The sequence below is a fragment of the Salvia splendens genome, unplaced genomic scaffold (genome assembly GCF_004379255.2).
Source record: "Salvia splendens isolate huo1 unplaced genomic scaffold, SspV2 ctg389, whole genome shotgun sequence".
Taxonomy (NCBI): Eukaryota; Viridiplantae; Streptophyta; class Magnoliopsida; order Lamiales; family Lamiaceae; genus Salvia; species Salvia splendens.
The window spans coordinates 1-27,682 of NW_024599036.1; the positions used below are offsets into that span (position 1 = coordinate 1).

The 27,682-nt window shown below is 36.0% G+C and overlaps 4 protein-coding genes across 6 annotated transcripts; 1 reads left to right on the forward strand and 3 right to left on the reverse strand.

Annotated features, from left to right (window-relative positions):
* Positions 1-2,722: 2,722 nt before the first annotated feature.
* Positions 2,723-10,197, reverse strand: LOC121790020 (calcium permeable stress-gated cation channel 1-like). Of its 3 annotated transcripts, none has more exons than XM_042188323.1 (13): positions 10,127-10,197; positions 9,912-9,983; positions 8,263-8,606; positions 7,967-8,125; positions 7,564-7,699; positions 7,003-7,104; positions 6,182-6,298; positions 6,010-6,090; positions 5,054-5,394; positions 4,183-4,428; positions 3,535-3,859; positions 3,221-3,454; positions 2,723-3,117 (listed from the first exon to the last, which is right to left on the reverse strand). In XM_042188323.1, exons 3-13 carry the CDS (start codon positions 8,574-8,576, stop codon positions 2,848-2,850), a joined length of 2,325 nt encoding a protein of 774 aa, XP_042044257.1. In that variant the 5' UTR covers positions 8,577-8,606; positions 9,912-9,983; positions 10,127-10,197; the 3' UTR covers positions 2,723-2,847. The 3 variants fall into 3 exon arrangements, with proteins under 3 accessions (XP_042044257.1, XP_042044256.1, XP_042044258.1); XM_042188322.1 differs by having other exon boundaries at positions 10,085-10,197; XM_042188324.1 differs by having other exon boundaries at positions 8,263-8,609; positions 10,085-10,197.
* A 2,121-nt stretch (positions 10,198-12,318) lies between these two features.
* Positions 12,319-12,927, reverse strand: LOC121790021 (putative F-box protein At1g67623). The gene has a single exon (XM_042188325.1). It carries the CDS (start codon positions 12,925-12,927, stop codon positions 12,319-12,321), a length of 609 nt encoding a protein of 202 aa, XP_042044259.1.
* Positions 12,928-20,190: 7,263 nt separating this feature from the next.
* Positions 20,191-21,387, reverse strand: LOC121790019 (plasma membrane-associated cation-binding protein 1-like). Its single transcript, XM_042188321.1, has 5 exons — positions 21,190-21,387; positions 20,983-21,098; positions 20,821-20,910; positions 20,654-20,738; positions 20,191-20,555 (listed from the first exon to the last, which is right to left on the reverse strand). The coding sequence occupies exons 2-5, from the start codon at positions 21,088-21,090 to the stop codon at positions 20,293-20,295; spliced, it is 546 nt and encodes a 181-aa protein (XP_042044255.1). The 5' UTR covers positions 21,091-21,098; positions 21,190-21,387; the 3' UTR covers positions 20,191-20,292.
* Positions 21,388-27,014: 5,627 nt separating this feature from the next.
* LOC121790018 (plasma membrane-associated cation-binding protein 1-like) lies at positions 27,015-27,646 on the forward strand (the record flags this gene model as incomplete). The annotated part of the gene is made up of 4 exons (XM_042188320.1): positions 27,015-27,122; positions 27,195-27,284; positions 27,369-27,453; positions 27,558-27,646. Coding segments are annotated over exons 1-4 (372 nt in total), but the record flags the coding sequence as incomplete, so codon positions are not given.
* Between the last annotated feature and the right edge of the window lie 36 nt (positions 27,647-27,682).

A 27,682-nucleotide genomic window follows, 5' to 3' on the forward strand; every position in this document is an offset into this window, starting at 1 on the left:
AAATAAATGCAGTACCTGGTAGTAACTCAATAGTGAAGTTTGTCTCTTGATCAGGTGATACTCCAGAAAGATTTCCACTTCGAATAAATTGAAAAGTCGATGTAGCTAATATAAGACAAGTTGCAATTGGTCGATACCATTAAATATCACTCGATCTCGTCTCGATTATTATATTACCATTTCTTTAACATGACAAGCTGCCTTAGTTCGATGAAGTGAAAACCAATCTATACTCATGATAATACCAATTTTGTGTATGAACAAGGGAATCAATATTCGCTGGCAGCTCAACTGAATTAACTCACACCACGTAGTCTAGATAAACCGTGTATACTGAAACAATGTCAGCTCGTAATCAACAACAAATATAGTTCCTTGTAAAGACAAAAACTCTCTTTACTTCTCATCACAATACACTTGTTGCATATATTTATTATTAAATTCTCTAGGAAAATCATCTGAACTGAGTACCAGAGGTTGTATCATAGATTGTGGGACTGTTTATGCCCAATAGTAAATATTGTTTCCAAGAAGAGACACTGTATAATCAAAACGTTCTTCTGACATACAACTCATCTGATTGAACACATGTTCTCTATCGTTTTCAACCATATCTTGGCCTCGGTCGGATCAGTAGTCTCATAAAGTCAACAATTCCATTTTTCGGTGCTATTTAATGTTTCTACCTCTTTGACTCATCATTGGTCCATGTATTTACAAGAAATCACCATATGATGCAATATGTATACGAGATGTTTCTATCATTAATTGACGATGCAGGGCGGCTGACCCTTCTCTCCTCAGTGAGACATGTTCATGACAATACAAATGCAAATGATACTTATAACCAATACGTATCATATGCAATGCATGGATGCAATGTCCCAGCGGGATCCTTATCCCTGCTCTGATACCACCTAAACTGTCACACCTCAACCCCTCTGACGAATACTCTTTTAATAAATAAATCCCTTATCATAAAAGCAATCAATACACGTGTCTAATTCATAGAACACCCATATAATATAAGTTCAAACCAACACTTATCCGACACATATTTCAAAATATCTTGTAAAGTAGTGGAACCCTCACACCACTCTATATACTATACATTTTATCTACATGCAAAATGATGAGGAGGAGAAGGTTGCCAATAATGCGTCAGCCCGAACCTGAATAAACAACGTGGAGTTCCTATGACCCACGTCACTCAAACTTTACTGCTATCTTATTCCTGAAAAATTTAGTGGTTTATATGAGCCACAACTCAGTATATATAATTTTCCACCTTTAATCTCACATGATACAAACATCAAGCATATTCTTTTATTAATACATATAATCAGAAACAATATATAACATAATTTAAAAACAAACCAGTTCATATTCATATGCATATGCCACTCTATTCAGTTTATTATTCTGTAACAGTCAAGCCTGGTATTTGCCCGGGATTCCTCTATGATTGACCCGTAGGTCCCATTATGATTTGGACTCATAGGTCTCTCTGTATTTGGACTCATAGGTCCCTCTGTATTTGGACTCATAGGTCCCTTTGAAATTTCAGATCCAGTACAAGGCTGTCACAGATCCTCTTTAATCACATGATTCATGTACTCGGTATCATAAACATATCATTTGCACCAATAACATATCCATAACATATTCCATCAAATTATCCAATACATCTAAACAAACATGTCCATTTCAACAATCAAATATTCATATCATATTCGACCATCAAAATCAAATAATTCATAATCATATCAATTTCACACCATATAATCCAATAATTCACTCCAATTCAACATATAACAATCAACCACATAACACATGTAAAACCAAAAGTGTGATTTATACACACCTGATTAGGACAGATAATCAAGCCGTGCCCTTGTCCCTGTTTCTTGATCTACGTTCCTTGATCTTCTAAAAAATTCATAAGTGTAGGATTTCTCTCTTCCCCCCTCCTTTTTTTAAACCTCTTTCAACTCCTTTATATATATATTTACCGAAGCTTACCTCGTAAGCTAAGTACGAAGCTTACCTCGTAAGCTAAATACGAAGCTTACCTCGTAAGCTAAATACGAAACTTACCTCGTAAGCTAAATACGAAGCTTACCTCATAAGCTAAATTAATACAAGGAGTTACTTTCTTTTCTTTCCCTATTCTCACTACATATTACTTTAAATCTCATGCACACATTTTCCATGCACAAGACACTTAGTATTAAGCACACATACACATTTACATAACTAATATATTATATAATAAAATATGTAATTATGCAATATGATGTATGATTTGGGTCACGGATGTCACAGCAGCTCGCCACGTCGCCAACGCGCGTGGCGAGACAGCTCGCCGAGTGTCTCTCCTCGACGAGTTACGGGACAGGATGGGGACGGGACGGAGCCCGCAACGCTGTCTCGCTGCCATCTCGTCTCTCTGAGGCGAGATAGGGACCGCAACGAGATACGTTGCGGATGCCCTAATTTGTTTGAGTGAAAATGAACAATTGATAACTTTACTTAGTGTTGGACCTTCGTCAACACATTTTTGTGGATTATAAATTAGAAGTTGATGTTTAATTAATTCATTTGTTAATGTGATTTTTTGTTATAAAATATTTATGTAATAATTCCTTATTTTGGTGCATCTCTATCAATTAGAATATGGGTTTATTTTTCTCTAAAAAACATCGTTGTCAATAAAAATGAATTATTTGAATGGTTTGAATATTGAGCTGAACCTACGTCTCACTTTGTATACAACACCAAAATTTATCATTCAATTTACAACTTTACGCAATCACAATATAAACAGGGAGGAGGGGAAACACAGTCTCATCGTTTCGAGCCTGCATTTTCAGCAACAGACTCTGGAAGTGAGGGTGAGGATCCACCGCTATATTTACTCGGAGCAGGTGTATTTCTTCGTGATCGCGTTGTCGCTACAAGCAAACTCTCTTGTATTTTCTCATCAATATCTTCTACTCCATCTTCTTCCTCATCTTCATTTTTAAACACCGGATGTATATAGGCGCTCTGGAGGTAGCTCTTCAGATCCAGGTTCGGCTCTCTTGCACGTTCCAGCGTGTCTTTCATCATCGCTTCCTGGAAACCAAAACGAAATATGTAAATTGGCCGAGGCTCAGATTCAGTAGAAACTACAGTGTTAGCAAAGATTTTAATGAATAACATGAGAATTTGTAGCAACCTGCAAAGGATATCTAACAAATGCAGGTTCATAACGGCCTTTGCAGAACAAATGGAACCAAATGGTCATCACTACAAGAGCGATGAGGAATGGAGCGAACTGGGGATTCCCTTTGGTGCTCATTAATCCTATAAGCATAATCTGAGATAACACCAATGAATAGATTATACGGGCGTGGACATCCGGCCAAAACGACGCAGCACTTTCGTATTTTTGGTTGTATACGTTTATGATCTGTGCGAGAAAAAGATACATACATCATCAGTTCTACTAAAAAAAATGAAAGAATTACAGGTAAAGTATTATAAGCATACCTGATGTCGAAATATGAGATAAGCGAAGACAAAGAAAACCAATATAAAAGGAAGGAAAATTGGGGTGACCACGGCATAGACAAGACCCAAAAGAAAATATAACTGTAACCGAGGTTCAGCCATATGAAATGCGATGCTTCCCGGATCCATTGCCTCTTCTCTATCCTTTTCAGTCTTCACCAGGAGGAAATTTTTGAGGTGGAACATTATCAGGGGTGTCAGTCTGAGGATTTCTCCGGCAATACCGGCCCATCCATCCACCATTATGTAAGTAATGAAAAATGTTGCTTTCATAGGGATCGCCACACCAATTATTCTAGTTATGCTGCAATAAGTAACCACAGATTAGTAGAGGAATGGAGCACATTCATAGAATAAAAAAATATTCACTAATTATCAGAAAGTTATTTGACTGTTTGCAGATAGTTATCATCAATATCAATCCAACATTATAAATTTATTGTTGGAAGTATAGAGACATTAAACTCACCATTAAATGTTTGATAAAACAGACCCCTTATATATACAAAGAATGATCTCATAATAAACAGTCGTGGCACGATATTAAAATTGGTGAAGTAAGGAATTGAGAGTAGTTTCATCATCTCACATTTGAATAGAAACTGTGTGTATACTAGAGTAACTTACTCATTTGCCGACTCGTGGATAAAAGTATCAAGTTGCTCAAATGCAGTTCCAGCTATTACACTCACGAGGAAGACGTTGATGAAGTTGAAGATATAATATCGGAAGGCAGAGCTCCTCTCCAGAGCTGATATTGACAGCAAACCCTCCAATTTGGCGATCATAATCAGTATTGTTGGTAGAACTAGGAGGAAAATCTTTAAAGCAATACCAGGTAAAACTCCTTGTATTAGAGACTTGATAAAGTGTCTGCATGATTAAGAAAATTAATTATGAGTGTAAGATGGTTAAAAAATCAGTGAAACTACAAACTGTGGCTCAAATTGATAGGTGTGGACAAATCATAGGAGAAGGTGCTCATGTTGGCAAATCCAAGTAATCTTTGAAAGTAAGAAATTATGACAAAAGAACTATCTGATTTACACGGAGAATGCACGGCCATTTTATACTCATAAAGCCAAGTCATCTGTGAAGTTCAGAGACAAAGGGCAATGAGTCTGATTCTCCTTGAAGTGGAAATTTCACGAGACAGAGAGATGGCAGCTTTTTCTATCATTTTTCACAAACCATAGAATACCATTTCCATAAAAACTGACCAAAATCAAAGTGGCTTTTCCTTGAGTCTATATTTAAATGCAGAGCAACTCACTTCTAAACCAACTATTGGGCACGACAAGAACTCCCAGTTGATAAGTTACAACATGTGACCACAAAATAAAATTAGAAAAAAAAATAATCAGGGGAAATTAGTTATAGGGAAGTAACATTTGACATGATAAATAAAGTTTATCAAAGTCACATGATAACTGGATATTGTAAGACTTCAATATCAAAATCAGATAATGGCATGTATAGTTCATGAAGTCATACTCACGTTTCAATTATCGACTTGAGAAATGGTGCTCTTCTTTCGATACCCTCTATATTTGCAAGAGATTGAACAAAAGTCACAGGGATCACAAAGAAGAATGTAAGGAAGAAGAAAGCAACATTGACGATAAGCTTCCTAATAGTCAGTGAAACATAGGGGATAGCAAGATTATTCCAGTAGACATCACGTGGTTCCGAAGCCCAATCCGTTAACCACAGAGTTGGATTTCTGGATTGTTGTGTTTGAGCACAAACAGCGGCACCCCATCTAGTTTTAAAGGAAACAAATGCCGCAGGCATGATGCTCTTAGGATCAGTTTTTACCCTCTTCCGCTCTTCCGCTATCTGCATTTGCGTGCCAAGGTTTCAATCCTTTGGTGATGCATAGATTATTAATCCATAAATATAGCTAAAGGAAGATAACGGAACATCTTTGTACATGCAGAAAAAAACTAAACAAATTGCAAATTTGCAATGAACATGCTATGGTTTAGTTTTCATTTTTCACATATTTGTTCTCCCAATAAAAAATCAAACATTACAGGAAACCCCAACATAATAATATATTTCCCCCAGAAACATTTTTTTCCTCGAAATAATTACAATTGCAAGAACAACAATCGCATTAATACTTAATTGAAATCAGAAAAAATCGTTCACTAAATATGATTTACTTATCAAAAGTCACTTTATCTAAGTAGGGGCTTCTAAATATCTTAGTTACAAAATCAGGAGGCATTTTTTCAAAAAATTTCATTACATACATTATTTTATAGTATTACCTAAAAACAGTTACATTTTTTACTAGAAGTTTCATGTGTATATATGATCTAAAAACAGTTACATTTCATGCGGTCACAAGTTTTTTTTTTGCAAGTTTGAATGCGGTGACCATTTCCAAATTTTAAACAAAAAGTTCCAACACATTACACACACATAAATATGTGGATGTCTCCTTACTTCAGTCGATACCCTGTCAATTTCAGCTATCTGATGATCAATGGCATCAACTTTTTCTCCCCAAAGGCCAAGAAAGCCAGTCTGCAAAGTTAAGAAGGAAGTTAACAGTAACACTCTGCAAATTTTAGAAAGAAGCTAAGGAAACAGAACACTTACTGTATAGATAAAGTACCTTAGTCATTGGCCTTGTTTGCTTTCTTGCGAATTTTAACTGGTAATAGTCAAGCCAATTTTTCTTACTTTTTTTCTCCTTTACCAGTTTTGCAAGTTTATTGGCATTGATTACAACCTGCAAAAATATCCTGATATAAGGGGAAAATGCAAACAATTTTGTAGCAAATCCTAATTCCCAGTGGAAATACTAGAAGCAACATATGGGTGCAAGACACAGCATGAAAATAAGTATGCAGACTTAAGGAAACAGTATTATGAGATCAATTTGTGCAATAAACATACTTTCATACACTTGATGCATTATTTAGTAATGTGTTATTTGAAGAGTATTATATACTTGTAAGTAAATTGAATACTTGGGGTATTCTACAAGATTTTGAAATATTTAAAACAGCCAGTAAAATAATGGACCATATATAAGAAGTTTAAAGTTTTCAACAACAATTTAGAAAAAAAACTTACAATATCCCAAAATAAGATAAGAGCTTAAAATATTTTTCTTTTACTAAGAGCCCAGCCTTTTTTCTCAGGTTAAAACCTTATCCTGGGTTTTAGTCATTGTTTATTACATTTAGCAATTACCACCAACTAATAAGCCAAATTAGTCGAGCACTCCAGAAACTTAATTTTTAAACAGACCTATCTAACACCTTACAAGCTCTTTAAAATAGACCTAGCTGAACAACCCTCTTCAAAAGCCTGGGCAATATGCTTTTAAGAGCAATATGAATAACCCACTGTATGAGTCCTGAAAGAAAATCTGGTGGTTGAGTAAATTTATTTATATCGACAAAGATGCAAAAAGTAGCATGAAGAAACCTGATGAGTTTGATAATGATCTGGTTGGTTGACCAAGAAAAAATGCTCCACTGCTTCACTCACCGATTCATCTTGATCTGGTGGCACATTTCTGACAAGAACCTGAGAAGATTTAACATAACATCATTCCAGTTTATTACAAAAAGGTGGAAAGGAGAGTTTTCAGTGGCATTAATTTGAAGATATCCTTACACATGAATCTGAAAGAGTCAACTAAATAACTATATAAAGCTGAGAATGGGGACATGTTTTACAAGCAAAGATTACTATGAAATAGGACTATCTGTGTTGGAGAGAAGATTACTGGAAAATAGCATTTCCAATTCTGCACGTATTAATAAATTACTACTCGGATTGAAGCTACCCAAAGTCAGATACGTTTTTATTTGTCATGTATGGTTTATAGTATCATGTAGTTCCATGAGAGTATGTCTTTAAAATAAACACAACAAAATCTCAGAAAATACAAGCCAAACTTTCCTGATAATAATTATGCATTCCCCTGTTACTCTAATTCAAACCTAGTTTCAGAATACATAAATATCTAAAGTTGCATCTTACAGTGAACTGATCAGGACGGCGCCTTTGAGAAGCAAGAAAGTGTAAACGCATTTCCGCAACTTTTGCATATTCATTCCGTAAACTAAAGCAAGTCCAGAAAGTGAATGCATAGGCCATCACTATATGAGTCCAAAACCTGTAAATTACAGACAACAGTCAAATGCCAAACAACTTTAAGAAACTCAGAAATGCCTAATTGCAAATAGAGAGAACTAAACAAAATATTAAAAAACTAAGAACACAATTCCTTACTTTGGTCCAAAATGACTAATGATTTAAGGAATAGTATGCATACGCAAATAGCCCAAACAAATAATAGAGGGTCATGATGGAACACCTGAAATCCTAATCGAAATTGCAGAAAAGGCAGAATTATACGACTAGAAATCGACAGCCAACTAACCTTGGTGATCCATATGGAACATTAGAAATAGAAAGTTTGTCAATGTTACTGTACTGTAGCTTCTCACTTGCTCCAGCATTTGCCAGAGTGTTGTTTGTCCAGTTAACTGGCACAAGGATGGCCCATGAAAGTAAAGCAACAGGTACAAAAATCTTAAATCTGCACAACCAATGTAGAAGATTAGCAAGCAGCACAGAGATGAACCCCCATATATTCACTAGAAATTGATTGAACTTTTGACTTAGCTAAGTGCAGTGTATCAAGTTGAAGAAATAGTATTAGATAAGTGAGCATACCCCAGCAAGTATATCCGCAAATAGACGGCTGAGTCCAGCCCTGCATGATCAATAAGCTCCGGTTCTGGCATTCTTAGTGCATCTGGCACCCAATTCAGAAACCTAATGTATGATCTCCAGTCCAAATTTACAAATTTGGTCACAAAGGAGCCTTGCTCCATAGGACAGCTTCTCAGACCCAAGAGATACCATTTTGGGAAATATACCCGGTCATTAATTGGCTGAAGGCGTAGGATAGCAAACGCAACTAGGAAAGCCACAGCAAAGAGATTGTTCAATCCAGCTGCAACTCCTATATCCGCAAACGTAGCCATCTTTTAACCTCTACACCACTATTCAACCTCCTGCTAGAACCAAGAAGTTGTGAGCGAACGCAGAGGGGTAAATCACAATTTACACATTACGATCCAAGTAGCGAATTCAGGGCTTTTTCTTCTTTTGTTCTAAACTAGAACTTAGGTTCCTTATTTGTTCTAGACTTTTTTTTGTTCCGGATTTGGGAGAGACGCATGACCCTCATGCGTCTCCTTTTAATGAGACGCATGACAGTCATGCGTCTTTCATAGAGACGCATGAGGGACATGCGTCGTTAATTTTTTAATTTTTTTCGGGCAAAGACGCATGAGGATCATGCGTCACTGGCAAAGACGCATGATCATCATGCGTCGCTATTTCTGACCTGGTTCAAACAATAATGAAATAAGCACTTCAAATGCGGTGATGATAAGCACGTTGGGTGACATGACACCTGAACCAATAATTGCTAGTCCACTAAGATAGGTAAACTCCTAAAGGGCTGATTTTCTATCCGACAAATAAAGGGTGGTGGACCATCCTAGCCTATCACGTTATTATATTGTGAAATGTGTGGTCAAATCACTGGACAAATACATAAAATAAGGGGAGGTGGACCATCCTAGCCCATCACATGATTTATGGTGTCAAATGTGTGGTCAAATCACTGAACAAAAACCAACAAATTAAAGCAATAAAAACCACTGAGAACCGGAGCGAAGCAACAAAAATAGCGACGCATGATGATCATGCGTCTTTGCCTGTGACGCATGACCCTCATGCGTCTTTGCCCGAAAAAAATTAAAAAATTAACGACGCATGTCCCTCATGCGTCTCTATGAAAGACGCATGACTGTCATGCGTCTCATTAAAAGGAGACGCATGAGGGTCATGCGTCTCTCCCAAATCCGGAACAAAAAAAAAGTCTAGAACAAATAAAGAACCTAAGTTCTAGTTTAGAACAAAAGAAGAAAAAACCCAGCGAATTCATAAATAAGAAATCAACCAACACCACTTTTCTTACAACAGACAGTGAATAAATCATGAAAAGCACAGAAACACACAGATCTGTAGTATTTGGTACATTTCAAGCATTTTCCTGTCACTATCAGAAGCTATTTTTCTTAAACCCGTAACGTTAAACAAACCTTTTACATAATCAACACAGCAAGCCTTCAGAAACGACCAAAAAGAGAATTGAAAGAGAGTAATTCTTTTCTAAGATTTTATCAATCATTTTTGCCATTGCGTCTACTAATAAACAGTTTCAACCGAATACTACAAATACTACCCAGCCAAATCCCCAATAATAACTACTCCGCATGACTGCAGAAAAATCAGCAATAAACACATACCAATGGGAAAACTGATGCTTCGCTCCAATCAACTTGCAAATCCAAAATTTAAAGCATAATAATCACTTGAATCTGTAACAAATACAGAATATATGAAGAGTCAATGAAGATATATACGTTACAAAGTTAATTCAAAATTGAAGCAACTCTCTGTCACATAGATCAAACCATACACATGAACACACAGGAAGAGAGTGGTAGAGAGAGATGGAGACCAGCAAAACTGAGATTTTCTCGAAGATTCTGCCTCAATAGAAGAAACAAAATTTCGGCAACTTCTTTTTCCTCCGAATATTAATGAACTCGTTAATGTCAGCGATTTGCTTTGTAGGCACTTTTGTAGACTTGGAAAGCGAAGAGCATTAAATAAAATTATATTTATACGTGGCATCAATTTAATTACAGTTTATTATATAGTCCACAACTGGTCCACTCATTTCGTTTTGCTAATAGCGAAAGAAATGTTTAGTCATATATTTCATAATTTTCAATGGAACCATAGTACTTATGAAAAGAACATAAGAGATCATCTAAAAAATAAACTATTGTTTAATTGCTTATTTTGAGGAATTAAAATGATTTTATTTTATAGTGACGTATTCACATTTAAAACTTTACATAAACTAAAGATGAGACCAATAATTTCACAATTATTCTATATTTACAGTCTATCTCGTTGCAAAATGCAAAGTGATCTGTACATGAAATGTCGGTACCGGTAGGACCCACGTGAATACTTAGATGCTCTAACGGCTCCTTTTTTAAAATTTTTAGAATACATGGCTCACGCTCTTTTTTGGTGCGTGCAAAATATGCTAGTGAGTACTTTGGACAAAGACAAAAACACATTCATGATTATCTATATTAATAATACTCCAGGTATATATAATTTTGAAACAAGGCAAAAGAAAACCAATTGAAAATATGAATTCATTAATAGCATTCAATATGAAAGGGCCAATTTTTGTTATTTTGGTACGTCCCACAAATGACAATTTCTATTTTAAAAATTTTCTCTCTAATGGGATGTATTATACTCCCTCCGTCCCGAACTACTTGCACTTATTTCCTTTCTGTGCGTCCCAAGTTATTTGCACTCTTTTCATTTTTAGTAAAAATTATCACCTACAGCCGTAATTGTTGACTTTGCTATACACTCATTCCTTAATCTCCGTGCCGAAAAGGAAATGTGCGAGTAGTCCGGGATGGAGGGAGTATTATTCTTCATTGACAATATTTCAATTACTTTTTTTCTATTTTCTCTTACTTATTGCATATTAAAATTCATGTTATTTCAACTGTGATATATTTTTATGGGACAAATAGAGTATCAATGTACCAAAATAGTCTCGTCATAACACATAAAAAGGGAAAAAAAGTATGGAAATAATGAAAGAGTATCTCAAGCATGATTATGTTTTTTCCAAGAATCTCTAGTAATTTATTTTTATGAGCATTTTCTAAGTTAATTATAGACTAAGTAACTAAGAATTAAATATAATAAGGTTGATCAAGCTCCACTACAATCATTTTTATCACCAACCAAAATTTCAAAATCATTCTGGCTAGAAGCAATTGCCACCTCCGTCTACCTTATTAACCGTCTTCCAACCAAAATACTTGACTTCAAAACCTCACTTGAAATCCTATCCACTCAAACCACCATACCATCATCACTTACCCTCGGACCCAAAGTCTTTAGATGTATCGTGTTTGTCCATTTCCCAAAACAAGAACGCTCTAAATTCTCACCATGTGCTATTAAATATATCTTCCTAGGATATGGGAAAAACCAGAAAGGCTACAGATGTTATGACCCTAAAAACTGAACCCTTTATACCACTATGAATTGTGATTTCGTCGAAGGAGAATACTTTTATAGCCAATCCGGAAGTCAGGGGAGGCTCAATTGAAGAATCCAGAAGGTGACTTACCTGATTGGCTACTACCCACTATCACATTAAACCAAAGTTCAGTCCAGGGGGAGAATAACCATAGGGGAGAAGCATGTTGGGATAGGGAAAATTGTCAACCAAATACAGGTTCTGTTACTGACGTTGGTCCACCCGAGGTAATTAGCGGTACCGCTGAGACACCGAACCCTAGTATACAGAACGAGGCCCTAAGTGACACTCCAGGATTGCCAGACCCACTCTCGGATCCTGAGGTAACACTTTCTTATTGTAATAATGTTCCTCAAGATAGTTCAAATGTTATGAATAACGTGAGACAAGAGGATGAGATATTACAGCCGAGTGGAGAGGAAGAAATTAATGGGGAAAGAGAAGTTGATGGAGATACAGGGCAATATAAATTGCCCTCAAGGAGTACACGTGGCATACCACCAAGAAAATACTCCACAGACTGGAAAGAGAAGAAAACCAGATACTCGATTGCCAAAATAGCCCTAGAACAGCTCATCTTCTTCTTCGTCTTCCCTGGGACTGTTATTTGTTCGCCTGTGGTGTTCCCCACAAATCAACTGTGGCTGACTGAGCAATGGATTCGACACCCATATTTGGCTCAGTTCCTCTATCAGTTTTCTGCAACACCATCTCACTCTTGTTCCATCTTTCTTCATTTTGGCCATCATCTCGATCCCGCTCTTGTTCCCGCTTAAAATCATCACAGTGCAACAAGAGTATAGGGCTTGTATGTGCCCTGCTTCAGCCGCCTTGGTGAATTTTCGGAGAGCTAGTGCATTGTCTCCCTTGTCGAAAAAATCCACCAGTGCTTCTCTATACCAAATCTCAGGATTAAAGCTTTCTTTGCATCTCTTTAGAAACCGTTGTTTCTTCTCGCATAGTGGACTCCATTCAATAATTGGGAACTTCTCTAAAGTTGCATGCCGATAGAAGTGCAAATCTTCGGCAATTTCACTGAATCCTTTACAACTTAGCTTAATGTTAGAGATGTCAGTTGCGAAAGATGCTGCAACTCGAGACAGAATAAGCGCCATCAATTCACGAGGAATCGTTTGAAGATATGCGACTTCATTTTTCTTTGGAGAGCTCATCTTTGATAATTCTATGAAATCTTGTGTAATGGACAATCACCCTTAGGTGGATGGGCGAGCGAGATACAAGGGTGAGCTTGTGTCCTTCCAATAGGGAAGAAGACTGTAGTTTTATTTGTACAAAAGATTTTTGCCTTTTCCATTTCTACTTTCTTTTCTCCCACTTTTCTTGAGTGGTGTATGGGACTAGGGCTGGCAAATCGTGCAGATTGGGTCGCTATAGAGTCAACCCAATATCGACCCAACCCAATTAGGTCAAACCCAACCCAACCCGAAATCATCGTGTTCTTATCGGGTCCCAACCCAACAGATTCGTGTTGGATTCGTGCGGATTTCGTGTTAGATTCGTGCAAATTTCGTGTCATCCAAAAAAATATCGGTCCTCTTTTAATGATAGTAAGTTACTATACAATATAGTTTGACGCTACACGATAACGACTGAAACATGATATTATATAATTAAAATTTGATATTACACGGTAAAATAAGATATTACAAAATTAAAATAATTAATTTAAATAATTTTTAAATCCAAATAATAAAATTAAAGTATATTTTAAAGTGTATTAAAATTAAATCTAAACAATAAAGTTAAAATAAATAAAATAATTATTTTTAATAAAATTTTAGTATGCAGTAATATTTTTTATTATGAAAAATAAATAATACTCCCCCTGTATTCAAAAAATAGAAACATTTGAAACGTCATGGGTTTTAATGCACAATTGGTAAAGTAAGTGAGAAAAATTGGTAAAGTAAGACAGAGGAAAAGAAAAATGAGTAAAGTAAGAGAGGGGGAGAGAAAAAGTAGTGAAATAGAGTTAGTGTATTGTGGGGTCAATGTCCTATAATATAAAGATTCTAAAGTTTCTATTTTTAAGGAACGACAAAAAATGGAAATAGTTGTTATTTTTAAAAAATGGAGGGAGTAATAGTACTAATCATATTTTTACCAATAAAATTAAAGTATAATATTTTTAATTAATAAAAAATTAAAATTAAAGTTTAATATATTATTTTAATTAGTAAAAATAATCAAAATAATAATTTTTTTTCTTAACAGATAACTCAACCCGACCCAAATCCGACCCAACCCAATCCAAAATTTTCAGGTTCTTATTGGGTCGACCCTATAAGGACCCAAATCCTAAACGTGCGTGCTCGTGTCGGGTTAACTTCGTGCGGATTCGTGTCGGATAAAAAATTGCCAGCACTATGTTGGACATAGTTTAGAGAGATAGATAGTAGAGAGAATAGGATGCCAAAGCCATGCCTGTCTTTCGGTCAGTCCGTGAGATAGCAACACAGTACTCGGTTGAGTCACTTCATCCACGTAGTACAACCCGCGTCGTTCAGTGCCACGCCCAATTGTGATGCCCGTCTGGGTAGCTTGTAATAGACAAAAGTGAGGTTGCATCAGCAATTTACAATTAAGTTCTCGAGTAGCATGAATCACTGAAAGTAATTTATGGGATAAAAATGGGATATATAGGCAGTTTGACAGTCGAAGTGTCGAAGAAATATTAATGGTGCCCGATCCCTGAACAGGTGCTAGTTCCCCATTGGCAGTTTGGACAAAGGATTACTTGGATTTTGAAATACTTAAAAAATAGGCTGAATCAAAAGACATTGTATCTGTTGCCCCACAATTAAAAATCCAATTATGATCTCGTTCCCCAGTTTCCGAGGTTGATGAATTGGCTAATGCTTTAAATGAGTTATGGCAGAGTATAGATGGGCAGATTTCGAAAGTAATGAGATTTAATTTGGAGTCATTAAATTAGAGGGACTGCCTGCTGAGAGGTAAAATCTGAATCATCTAAGAAATGGGGTAAAAAGTGAGATTTGAGAGAAATAGAGGGATTCAAACTGAACCCCTCTTTACCTTTCGCCCAAACCCTAGCCGCCCCATTTCGGAATGACTCCGAATTTCCAACCTTCTCCGCCCCGCCACCCGTCGCCTCCGTTCCCGAACTCCACACCCTAGCCACCGTAGCCACCGCCCTTTCCTCATCTCATATGGTGTTGGTGTCTGGAGTACCGATGCTTCCTGATGTTGGTGTGCTCGGTCTCCGACCATCACCGCTGCTGAAGCTCGTCCTCCGCCACCGCGATTCCGCTGTCGACATGATTTCTTCATCTCCTTCCACCATTCTGGGTAGCCATGGAGTAGAAAACATGTCTCCCGGGTATGTTTCTTTCTGCTACAGTGGCTACACGAGAGTTTGCTCTTATCTTCATCTCCCCTTCGGCTGGCTGGAAAGCGGGGTGGTGAATTTGCTGCTGGGAGTCCTTGGTCGAATGCTCCCAGGCCGATTCCGACTCCAGATTCCTTTGGTTCGTTGGTGGTCTTCATCACCTTCTCATTTGTTGATTCTCAGCGAATTATTCCGTAAGCTTCCCTTACGGTGGGTAAGGGATCTTTGTTTAGCAACTCCCTCTTGATTGTATCGCATTTGCCATCTAATGCCCATAAAAACGGATACAATCGATTCCTCTGAGTGTTCTTGTTGTACCTGTCGATTGATCTTGGACTATCCATAGGGTTTGGATCTCTAGTGTCAATTGAGATTCAGAGATCTTGGAATTTATTCCAAAGGTCCTCCAATGTCATATTGCGCTGTTTCATCATGTATGCTTGCCTGTGCAGGTCACTAATCTTAAAGGGGTCGGCACCACTCCCATAGGTGATTGTCAGGCCATCCCATAGGTCTCGAGCTGTCTCATATTGAGACACCTGGTTCACCAAGTTGGGTTCAATGTAGTTTATGATCCAATTGAAGCAACAATGATCCCTTTGCTGCCATTTGGGATGGTCCGGGCTGTCGGTTGAAGGAGGGTCTAAAACTCCAGCAATGTGAGATATCAGACCCTTTCCTCCAATTGCCCTTCTCATCAATTTCGCCCAGAGAGAGTAATTGTCTCCATTTAGTTTGGTCTAAATGTGAATCTCCCCCAACGACTCTGGTTGGATAGGAGATTGATTTGGTGGCTTTTGTGGCGGCTGATTCATACCCAGCCTCAGAAATTCTGCAAGTTGTGCAACAAATTCTGGAGAAAAATTCATGTTGGAAAGTTGGTTTATTTCGGGTTTGGTTTCGTCAGATTCTGACATGGTTGGTGTTTTTTTCAGGGATTTATAAAAGGTCGGGAAAGGTATGCTCAGGACAGTGATGAGTTTTTTCTGAGTCCCAAACCTGCTCTGATACCATCTTAACGATGGTAATTGAGAGAGGTATGGCAAGATAGGTTAGACATTGTAGGTATGTAGAGAATTGGGTTCTCTTAATTCGATATATAGAAAAGTGTACAATCATTCTTCTCTTATAGGAGAAGAATATCTCTATCAAAGGAATGAATCAATCTATTTTTAATTACATATCAATTTCATATCTTCTCCTCCAAGACATATCAATTAGGTAATATCTTTCTGATTTCCTTCCTTTTGTATCTTGATATGATTTCTTGTGTAATTTGACAAATTATTATTGATACAACACATCAAGATTAGCTCACTAGCCTTCGGTTGGATACATACATATTTTTAAGTTCAATTTCACTTAACCTATGCTTTTAGAAAAATCATTCAAGAACAAAATTAACAGGAATAAACTAGCTTATTTGGATTCAGAGTGTAAGTAGTGAATTTCACTTGCAAGTCTCCCTTTACTAATAACTATGAATAATTTATTGTATGGGCATTTGAAGTTTTGTAGCTGTTTAGCTCATGCCTAAAGCTCGAATAACTTATTACTACTATTAAAATAGATTCAAAAAATTAAGAGAGAGAAAAGCAGAGGTGGAGTGGAGCTCACCTTGAAGCGTTGCGCTTCTTTCTTACCACGTAAATAAAAAGAAGTGCGAGACATAATTAAGAAATACTCAAAGGTCGGTTAAGAACGTGGTTGAACATGAATATGATTTGGAAATCCCACTCTTTTAATTTCATTTCCCTTTTCCTTACTTGGATAGGAAACCTTGCATTAGTTGATGTCGTTCAATAATTACTTAGGGCCAGTTTTGTCGTGCGGATGGGATATAATTTTCAGGCTGGAAGTAGGATTGTATATGGATAAGAATTTTAGCGTTTTGTTTTGTAAAAAAAATAGTTTTTTGGATTATTGTTTAAGTGGGAGCTAAAGTGACATTATTACCCTTCTCTTCCATGCATCTTTTTTTAGTTGAAGAAATTGCAGTAGACGAGTATGGCAAAATCCAGATCCAAAATTCGTCAAAAATTCCATAATCAATATATTCATTCATAAATGATAGAAAATCGAGTTATAAAATCAAAACCAAGGAACCTAGAATCGATTTGTAGGCTCAGATTTGCGCAAACGAGAATCCAGATGGAAGAATTGAACCTCTAAAATTGATTCTCAATCCATAATCACAAAAAAAAATGGAAAACAACAGCGGCCATGGAGCACGCCGGCTCGGATCTCACTCCGAGAATCGTCACGACAACAAATTAGCGGGTCGCCGCCACTACCGCCATGTCGCAAACGACGGCGGCCATAGCGTTGACGACGGCGAGGGAGACGAGAACTCGAGAGGGGCTTACTACCACAGGGTCGCGGATGGCGGCAGTCATGGTGTGAACGACGGCTGCCATGGCGTAGAGAGCAGGAGATTACAGAGGGGAGGGGGAGAAATGAAATGGAGGGAGGTGGAGGAGAGAATGAAACTAGGGGTAGGAGGGGAAACCCTGCCCAACAGTAAATTAACCCACAAATTTTCGTGGACTTTTTAACTACGCCCAACAGTAAAAAAAACTGCACTGTTCACCCGGGCTGGACAGGCCGCCGCCTTTTTTTTCGGGCCTGGCTCTCCAGTTGTCCAACTTACAAAACATGAGAATAGCCTAGTTTAATTTTCTTTTCCCAGGCATTCCACCCTAAAAAACACGCCCTAAATGAAAAGATTAAGTAGTTCAAAATTCTAATATACTTTAGATTTAAATCAATAGTATTTTACTATGACCTGATTGTTGCATCCGTGCAAACTGCGAAGAATTGAATAATGAATATGGGCTCGGCCCTAGAAACTGTACAAACTTTGGGCCCATATTTTCTATTATAATGAAGCCCATGGACTAAATGGAAATTAACCCATTATTTTCGTTAAACTGATCAGTGTACTTAATTGATAACCGAATTTATCCCCAGTACTGATATATGTTTTGTATATGTGTTAATTTGTAATCAAACAACCGAATAATTAGCCCTGTCTACTTATATTCATTGGATGAAAATCTGTGCTGAGCTAGCTACTCCCTTTGTAACGTATGACTCCTTGAAAGCCCATTTCTTCATAAATTAAGGCATGACACCAAATCCAACCATTTACACCAAACTTAAACTCATTTTTTATTATACGTCACATCAAAAAGTAATTTTACTGTAACCATTTACACCAAATTCAAAATTTACACTCTTTTTGAGTTTTTGCCTCACAAAATTATTGCAGTAACACAATATTTGGTGTAGTTTCACAAAAAAACACCAAAAATGAGTTTGAGTTTGGTGTATGATTAGAGAAGATTTCTACATCAAAACTTATTTTTGGAGTATGGTTAGAGATGGTCTGACGTAGAAATCTTTGTGGTTCAGTGATACGAACCTTTATTATTATTATTTAGTTTAGATATTATAGGGATTTAGCATATCTTTTTCTATATCTTTGTTTTCTTGTTCATTAAGTCAGTAGCATTATAAATAGGATAGATAAATAGGGCTAGGTTGTTATCTTTTTATTCATTGAATGAAGAAATAATTTGCCCACATTACTTGTGCAATACTCCTTATCAAACCTTGAAGACTGCCGACGGAGGAAGTTCTCCGCGCCAGCCACGAATTGAGCCCCCGACCCCAACGTTCGGGGCGCCGGATTGGTGTGTTGCGAGTGTAATCGCAGGATTTCTTCGTTAAGAGAATTGTGCTCTTAACAACTGGTGCTTTCATCGGTTCTCACCCTCCGCATCCATTCACCCTAATTAGAGACTTTGAGATGCCAAATTTGGAAGAATCCTATACAACCAAGTTGTTTGATCGCATACATGCTGCGATTGACAAACTGGAGACCCGGTTGGACCAGTTGTTAAGGGGAGAGTCCCTTAATACGTTCAATCCATTCAACAATCAAGAAACGTATCGGAAATCGTCGAGCGCCCAAGAGGTTTGGGTCGGCGATGATTCCTGATGAAGAGAGGCTGAGCACGAGATTGAATCTCGTCGGCAGCGATGGGAGAGTTTCTTGATGCACAAGTCAATTGAGCCAAAATATTAATTTTCATAGATTGATTGAATGAATACAAAAGATAACAGTCTATCATATTTATAATGCTACTGACTTAATGAACAAGAAAACAAAGATATATAAAAAGATATGCTAAATCCCTATAATATCTAAACTAAATAATAATAATAAAGGTTCGTATCATTCAGGTGGCACGTCAAGAATGAATTTTGTGGGACATTTAATTCAGGAAAATGATACCACATCGGATACCCGTGTGAATGGTAAGATGTTTTTGGGTAAACGATCCAAACAAAAGGATATAATTGAGCATTTACCCATTTTCAACTCGTGAAGGCTGTGAGAGGGAAATATTTGTGTTTTATTTTCTCAAAACAACCTCCGTCCCTCCTGTCTGCTACAAGTGAAGCGCTCTAAATCGGCCGTTGTTTTGCGAAGATGAAAATAACTAGTTAAAGTGGAGGAAACATAAAGTAAGACAAAGAATAAACTAGTTAAAGTGGAAGATGAAAATAACTAGTTAAAGTGGAGAAAAAATAAAGTAAGTTAGAGAATAATATAGAAGAGAGTCGTATATTCATTATTATCTTACTTACTTTATTTTATTTCTACGCCTCACTTGTAGTGGGATTCATTATTATCTTCCTTAATTTACTTTATCTCTACGCCTCACTTGTAGTGGGACAGAGGGAGTACGAGAGTGGGACAGAGGGAGTATTGAGTTTGGGCCGAATTGTAGTGATACAGAGGGAGTATGAGAGTGGGACAGAGGGAGCATGAGTTTGGGCCGAAGTTAGCTGTTTTGACGTGTACGTTTGACTGTTTCGTGTAAAGTATATATAGTTAATTGATGGAATCATGAAAAATTATCGAAACACGTAGTACTTATATATCCAATAGACTATAATACAAAAATCAAGGTATCGAAACAGTAAAAAATTCATTCAACAAAGTTTTCCAAACTGTCGTGGCAAGCAAAAAAAAGGGGGGTGTGAAGAGTATAGCTAGTTTGACACATAAAGAATAACAAATCAATCATAGTATACAATTACAAACATATTGGTAGCAAATATGTACAAGACATGGAGGAAGGATGAGGAGAGGGCTTCAAGGCTTAGGAGGGTCAGCTGCTGCTGGCGGCGCGTCTTCAACTTTCTCCTCAACAGCCGCCTCCACAGCGATCTCCTTCTCTTTAACCTCCTCTGTGCAACTCTCAGTCGGTGGCGGGACAGCCTCCTCTTTCTTCTCCTCCTCAACAGGGGCAGGTATGAAAGTGGAGACCTTCTCGAACACAAACAGAACCGGACCAGACACGTATGCTGCTCCAACTTTAGTCGCTGCTTCGCTTACCGATTTTGAACCGGGAAAATCTGGCCCAACCATAGCAAATACAGACAAGCATCAACTATAAGAATAGGAATATGAATATGATCATGATATTATGGGAATCGCAAGTATATATACGTACCGATCTTAGCAAGCTCGTCGAGGAATTTCTGGACTGCTGCTGAGTGCTTTTTCACAGCTGCATCCGTTGGTTCCTTGATCAAAGCCTGTATATATATTGGAGTATACAATTAAGAATTAGTAATATTCAAATTTTAAGAATAATATAGGAGTAATTTGGATGAAGACCTTAATCTCAGTAGATGAAGCTTGATAGATTTGGGTAACTTTGGGCTCAAGATCTGTTTTTTTCTCTTCACACTCTTTCGAATATTGCTCCTGCTCAGAAAAACACAGACACATATATAGGAATTAGATAAACAAGGATAGATATGTGATGATGAAGTATACCTTAGATTCATCGAAGGCCTTGCAAGCTTCAAGAGCAGCTGCCTTTTTTGGGTTCTCAAACACTTTCTTGATCTTGGGCAGAACCTTCGATTTCCAGTAGTTTACCATCTTAACTACTGAGTACAAATCAAATACTCCACCTGAGTAATTATCACAAATATAACTACGTAATATTTATATTGAGAGAAATGATTTCAAGAGAAAAACCTTGTTAACTAATAAGCTGCAGGTATAAGGCGTTGAGAAATAGTAGTAATGATGAGAATGAAAGGTGCAAAGAAATATAGAGAGCAATGCGTGTCAGCAACACAAACACATACTTATTTAAAACCAAAACTCGTTAGGAGGCTTGCATAATTACGTGAGGGGCAATGGAGCTAGGGTCAAAAATGTCATGTTAATTACGCCATTATATGATCGATCATTTTTATTTATTGAAATTGATACAGACTGGAATTGATCAATACATATATCTATTAAAAAGGAAAAAATTCAATCACAGATATGAGTAGAAGAAACAGCAACAGCAACGGCTGCTAGCTGGCTATCAAGATCTTCGAAAGTTGCCAATTACACACCGGTCCCACTCCCATTGATATGCTCATCCCATGTAATCCACCCTCTATAAAAAAATAATTTCTATCTTTCCATTTTCAATCATACACAAATTTAATCTTTTACTATAAACAAAAAGTTACTCTCAATTTATTACTTTTATTTTTTATTTTTTGCTTCCGTATTTTATTCATATTTTCTCTTTTTCTGTTCTACTTTACTTACTTTATCTCTTTTGCTCTTATCACCAAGTTTGTATAAAAACTTATTGACTCATAAAACTATATTTAATAGACAAAAGGGATATATCTAAGAAAGAGAGGGGTCAGATATAGTAGCATAAGATACTTCTCTCTCTTTGAATTAATTCATATTTTCTCATCCAAATCCAACCCCAAACCAACAACATGCATGAATCATCATCTTCAATTATTTGCTCATCAACCATTCTTGTTCAAACATGGCCTCGCTGGTATTTACTTGTCTACAACACACCAATCACTTTCACTATATATTTAGTTTCTCCATCCCCAAAGAATATACACTTTGGGTTCGGCATGAATTTTAATGTAAAATTAGTAAAGTAAGAAAGAGGTTGAGAGAAAAAGTAATTAAAGTATTGTTAGTGGAGAATGAGTCTCACCTCATTAGAGAGAAGAACTTCCAAAATTAGACAATGCATATTCTTATAAGACGGACTAAAAAGGAAAGAGTGCATATTTTTGTAAGACGGCGGGAGTATATATGAACTGGTAGTACATTAACTAATAAATCCGTATCCATTCCCCTCTTACACTTACCCAAATCCCCTAAACAAACTCAGCCACACATCCTTTCTCAGTCTCTTGTCTTTTATTATGTAATGCATTCACAATCAATTGACGTAACAATATTAAGGATTCCAAATTAGGAGTTCTATATAAGTACTACAACTTGTGGGAATCTTGAACTCTATTGATTGTCACCTGTTCTTCATTTATAAAGATATAATGAGAGAATTGGTACCAATGTATATACTTCTCATGACTCACACCACTTAGGGGTGTTCGGTTGGCAAGATTAAATCTCATGATTAAATATGTATCATGTTTGGTTCATAAGATTGAACCCTTCAATTTAATCATAGATGGATAGTCTCATGATAATTAGTCATAGCCTCCCCCTCCAACTAAAATAATCCCACAACTTAATCCTAGATGGATAGTCTCATGATATTAGTCATGGCAACCGAACACTACCTTAATAGATATCTACTAATTCATCCTTATGAGTTGAGCTTCTATCATGGACTATCAAAGCGAGTCGCCCAATATTGACTAAAATTTTAACCACCCCAACAATCTCTAGCTCGTCCAAAACAAAAAAAAAATCGGCAATATATCGGAGCTTAAATTTGAGACAATTTGATGGAGAGTTGGTCCAATCCAATCATAAAAAAAGTCTTAACTCCTTCAAATAACTCCACTTAATACCAACGTTGCAATAGAAAATGTTACAAAACATGAGTAATAGATTATCTTAAGTGAACTATGCTACACTATTCCTCTATCCAATTGATGATTCTATATTACATTACATCTCCAATTTAATTTGAGACTATATATCGTATTCCCATGTAATTTACCAATATCTTATACTCCATATTTCAAATACATATATAAATATATAGTTTGATCATAGAAATGAGCATCATAAACACGTTCATATGTGTCGCGACTCACAATTGTGGGGTATTGGAGCAACAGAGCAGCCAACACATTTTCACCTACATTATCAACATCATTTTCTCTTTATTCCCATTATCCAACTTCAACACACCCACACAAGAGAGAGAATGAATAGTACTCATCTTTGAACTATCTCAATTATTAACACGTCTATAATAAAAGGGACGATCCATTTATTCGTTTAATTATGAGTCAGACAACAATATATGACGATACAACGAGAAGGGAAAATAACACTTCCTCCGTTCACGAAAAATAATTTTATTTATAGATGACACATATTTTAATTCACAATTAATTATAACATAAGTAAGAAAAAAAGAAAATTAATAATTAAATAAAAATAAGGTTAGTTTTGGTGGATTGATAAAAAATTACTCCATAAAACTAGGCTATTTCTCGTGGACCGATGAAGTAATTAGTCGCATTCAATACGTGGGCGATAGTGCTTTTTGGCGTCTAAACATAGAATTCGATCTTGATTTTGACCCCGAGTAGAATAAGTACATAATTGTTGCGTATGCAGTCATTCAACTTCCTAATCCTAATCCTAATCCTAATCCTAATCCTAATCCTAATCCTAATCTTAATTCTAATCCTAATCTCCTATACTCCTGAGAAATTTAAGTATTTGCTAAAGAAACTCCAACCATTCATTCATCATCATAATTAATATGAAATATGTTGAGTTGCCCAACTAACAAGAATACAAGATCCATGTACTTAGACTAGATATAAGCCATAGGGATGATATTTGATTTGATAAGGTTTAATACATTATCTAAGAACATGTTTGTTTGGTAGAAAATTAAGGTCAGCGGAAAAAATAATTCCTAAGCTAAGATAGATTTATTTTAGGATCGTGATTCTTGGAATTTTGGTTTTTGGAATTTATGATTAGTGAGAATTTGATTCTTGAAAAATAGTTTCTGTATTTGGAAATATTTAATATTTTGAAACTTTAATTTTTATTTACTTAAAATAATATAATAAATTAAATATATATAATATATTTACTTGTAATTATACCGTTAACGTTGTCAACAGAATGGTTTTCAAGTTTTATAATATAGCAGTAGTATATTATTATGATCAAATTTACTAATTTTAATTTTTTTTTATTTTGTACGTAATTGTTTGTGTATATATATGGAGTATAAGATGATAAAGGGTTCATTACAAAAAAAAAAGTCAATGAGTAACCTAGCTACATGCTGGTAAACTCACTTAAATCATGGGTCTTATTAGTTAATTGTAATTGAAATTGTCAAATTTTTTGAAAAAAATTTAAATGATTTAGTTTGAATGGCGGTAGTATTTATTAAAAATCTGTATATGTACATTAATTTTTTTTCAATTTACCTAAATTTATAATTTTTATTCATATTTATCAAAATTATTATTGTATAATAAAAATATTCACTTCTTAATTCACATCAGAAAATAAAGTATCGTGGGCCCAACTAAACGTATTTTCCATATTAATTATGATAATGAATGAATGATTGGAGCGGGTTTCTTTAGCAAAAGTAAAATTTCTTAGGAGTATTATAGAGGAGAGATTATAAGTAGGATTAGGAATAGACTAGGATTATGAGAAAAAAAGTTGAGTGACTTCATAGGCGCAATTATGTATTAAATTCGCAGTCAAAATCAAGAAAGAATTCTCTGCTTGGACATTATCAATTTATCACCCATTGATTGCGACTAATTACTTAACCACTCTTGACAATATGTACGCATAGATGTAATCAAATGATAACTATAGCTTATTTGATAACTCTCATCAATTATAGACTGTTTGGATACAAAAATCTAACGGTCTCTAACAGTATCATGTGTTACTTTTAATATATTTATTAAATATAAAATGGTATTAGGTCCGTTGTTTGTAAAAGTGTCAAGTAATTGGATGACACCATCACCATGGCATGCATGGATCTTATAGAACGTCAAATGGATCCTCGATAGTGCTCCAACTTCCATCCCCCAACTTAGAAAAAGTAAATAAATTATAAAAAAACGCACGTATTATAATTAATTTCACGTAGTAGTACATAATTAATATAGCCAATATGTTCAAACAAAGTAATTGAACATTTTCGGGAAAATAATGCATTCATAAAAGTACTATTCATTCTCTCTCTTGTGTGGGTGTTGAAGTTGGATAATGGGAATAAAGAGAAAATGATGTGTGTTGATAATGTAGGTGAAAATGTGTTTGCTGCTCTGTTGCTCCAATACCCCACTTGTGAGTCGCGACACATATATAAATGTGTTTGTGATGCTCATTTCATTCAAGGATATATCTAAATATGGAGTATAAGAATTTGGTAAATTGGAAGGGGATACATAATGTAATAGTACTACTATATATGAATAAGACATGATATAGAATCATTAATTGGACATAGGCATATAACATAGTTAGTTTACTTATCATATATTGCCACATTTTTGAACATTATATATTGCATATATCCGATAAAAGTTCCAACGCAATTCCAATCGGTATTAAGTGGAGTGAATTGGAGGGGTTGGGGTTTTTCTTTTGTCGGATTGGATATGCTCTCCATTGAACTGGCCCAAACTGAAACTCGGATATACTGTTGGGTTAGTTTTTTTTTTTTTTTCGGTCGAGCTAGATTGTAGGGGTAGTTAAAATTATAGTCCACATTAGATGGCCCACTTTGATAGACCATGATAGAAGCTAACGAGGTTCAAACTTAAAATGCATTGGTGCATATTATGTGGAGTGAGTCATGATAATTATATATTGGTATCAGTTCTCTCTTCTTGTCAACATGAATATTGATTATTTTAACTTGTAAATGTATATGATGAAAGACATGCGAGTCTGATGTGAAAATCAAAGGGTTCAAGATTCCCAAAAGTTGTACTAGTACTTATATAAAACTCTTGATTTGGAATCCTAAATATTGTTAACCGCCAATTAATCGTAAATGCATTCCATAAATAAAAGACAAGAGAGGGTGTGGATTGGGTTTGTTTAGGGGATTTGGGTAAGTGAAAGAGGGGAATGGCTACAGATGTGTTAGTTATAATGTTGCAGTTAATATATAGTGAAAGTGATTGGTGTGTTGTGGACAAGTAAATACCAGCGAGGCCACGTTTGGACACGAATAGTTGATGAACAATTAATTGAAGATAATGATGCATGCATGTTGTTGATTTAGACAAATTAATTGAAAGAGAGAGAAGTATGTTATGGAACTTATGCTAGTGTATGTAGGACCTCTCTCTCTCTCTCATCTTTCTCTCTATGTTAGATATATCATATACTATGTGACGAGCATATCAATAGGAGTGGGACCGGTGTGTCATATTGGCACCTCTGGATGAGCTTGATTGCCAGCTTGCAGCTGTTGCTGTTGCTGTTTTTTCCTCTCATCTGTGATTGATTTTTTTCCTTTTTTTAAATACATATATACATTGATCAATTTGAATAAATAAAGATGATCGATCATATAATGATTAACATTACATTTTTGACCCTAGCTCCATTGCCCCTTCCATAATTCTACTCTTGTTGACACGCATTGCTCTCTAATACTGTACGTGTATTTATTTCTTTGCACCTTTCATTCTCATCCCAACGCCTTATACCTGCAGCTTATTAGTTAACAAGGTTTTTTTCTCTTGAAATCATATCTCTTAATATAAATATTACGTAGTTATATTTGTGATAGTTACTCAAGTGGAGTATTTGATTTGTACTCAGTAGTTAAGATGGTAAACTACTGGAAATCGAAGGTTCTGCCCAAGATCAAGAAAGTGTTTGAGAACCCAAAAAAGGCAGCTGCTCTTGAAGCTTGCAAGGCCTTCGATGAATCTAAGGTATACTTCATCATCACATATCTATCCTTGTTTATCTAATTCCTATATATGTGTGTGTGTTTTTCTGAGCAGGAGCAATATTCGAAAGAGTGTGAAGAGAAAAAAACAGATCTTGAGCCCAAAGTTACCCAAATCTATCAAGCTTCATCTACTGAGATTAAGGTCTTCATCCAAATTACTCCTATATATTATTCTTAAAATTTGAATATTACTAATTCTTAATTGTATACTCCAATATATATACAGGCTTTGATCAAGGAACCAACGGATGCAGCTGTGAAAAAGCACTCAGCAGCAGTCCAGAAATTCCTCGACGAGCTTGCTAAGATCGGTACGTAGATATACTTGCGATTCCCATAATATCATGATCATATTCATATTCATATTCATATTCTTATAGTTGATGCTTGTCTGTATTTGCTATGGTTGGGCCAGATTTTCCCGGTTCAAAATCGGTAAGCGAAGCAGCGACTAAAGTTGGAGCAGCATACGTGTCTGGTCCGGTTCTGTTTGTGTTCGAGAAGGTCTCCACTTTCATACCTGCCCCTGTTGAGGAGGAG

What these genes read in the sequence shown, in the direction of transcription:
- LOC121790020 (XM_042188323.1), bottom strand. Translation starts at nt 8,576, where the DNA reads ATGGCTACGTTTGCGGATATAGGAGTTGCAGCTGGATTGAACAATCTC. An exon ending in GCCGTCCTGATCAGTTCACT is followed by an intron (nt 7,105 to 7,563) that starts GTAAGATGCAAC and finishes AAATCTTCTCAG; the next exon opens with GTTCTTGTCAGAAATGTGCC. An exon ending in ATCTCATATTTCGACATCAG is followed by an intron (nt 3,455 to 3,534) that starts GTATGCTTATAA and finishes TTTCTCGCACAG; the next exon opens with ATCATAAACGTATACAACCA.
- LOC121790019 (XM_042188321.1), bottom strand. Translation starts at nt 21,090, where the DNA reads ATGGTAAACTACTGGAAATCGAAGGTTCTGCCCAAGATCAAGAAAGTG. An exon ending in AGGCCTTCGATGAATCTAAG is followed by an intron (nt 20,911 to 20,982) that starts GTATACTTCATC and finishes TTTTCTGAGCAG; the next exon opens with GAGCAATATTCGAAAGAGTG. An exon ending in CGACGAGCTTGCTAAGATCG is followed by an intron (nt 20,556 to 20,653) that starts GTACGTATATAT and finishes TGGTTGGGCCAG; the next exon opens with ATTTTCCCGGTTCAAAATCG.
- LOC121790021 (XM_042188325.1), bottom strand. Translation starts at nt 12,927, where the DNA reads ATGAGCTCTCCAAAGAAAAATGAAGTCGCATATCTTCAAACGATTCCT.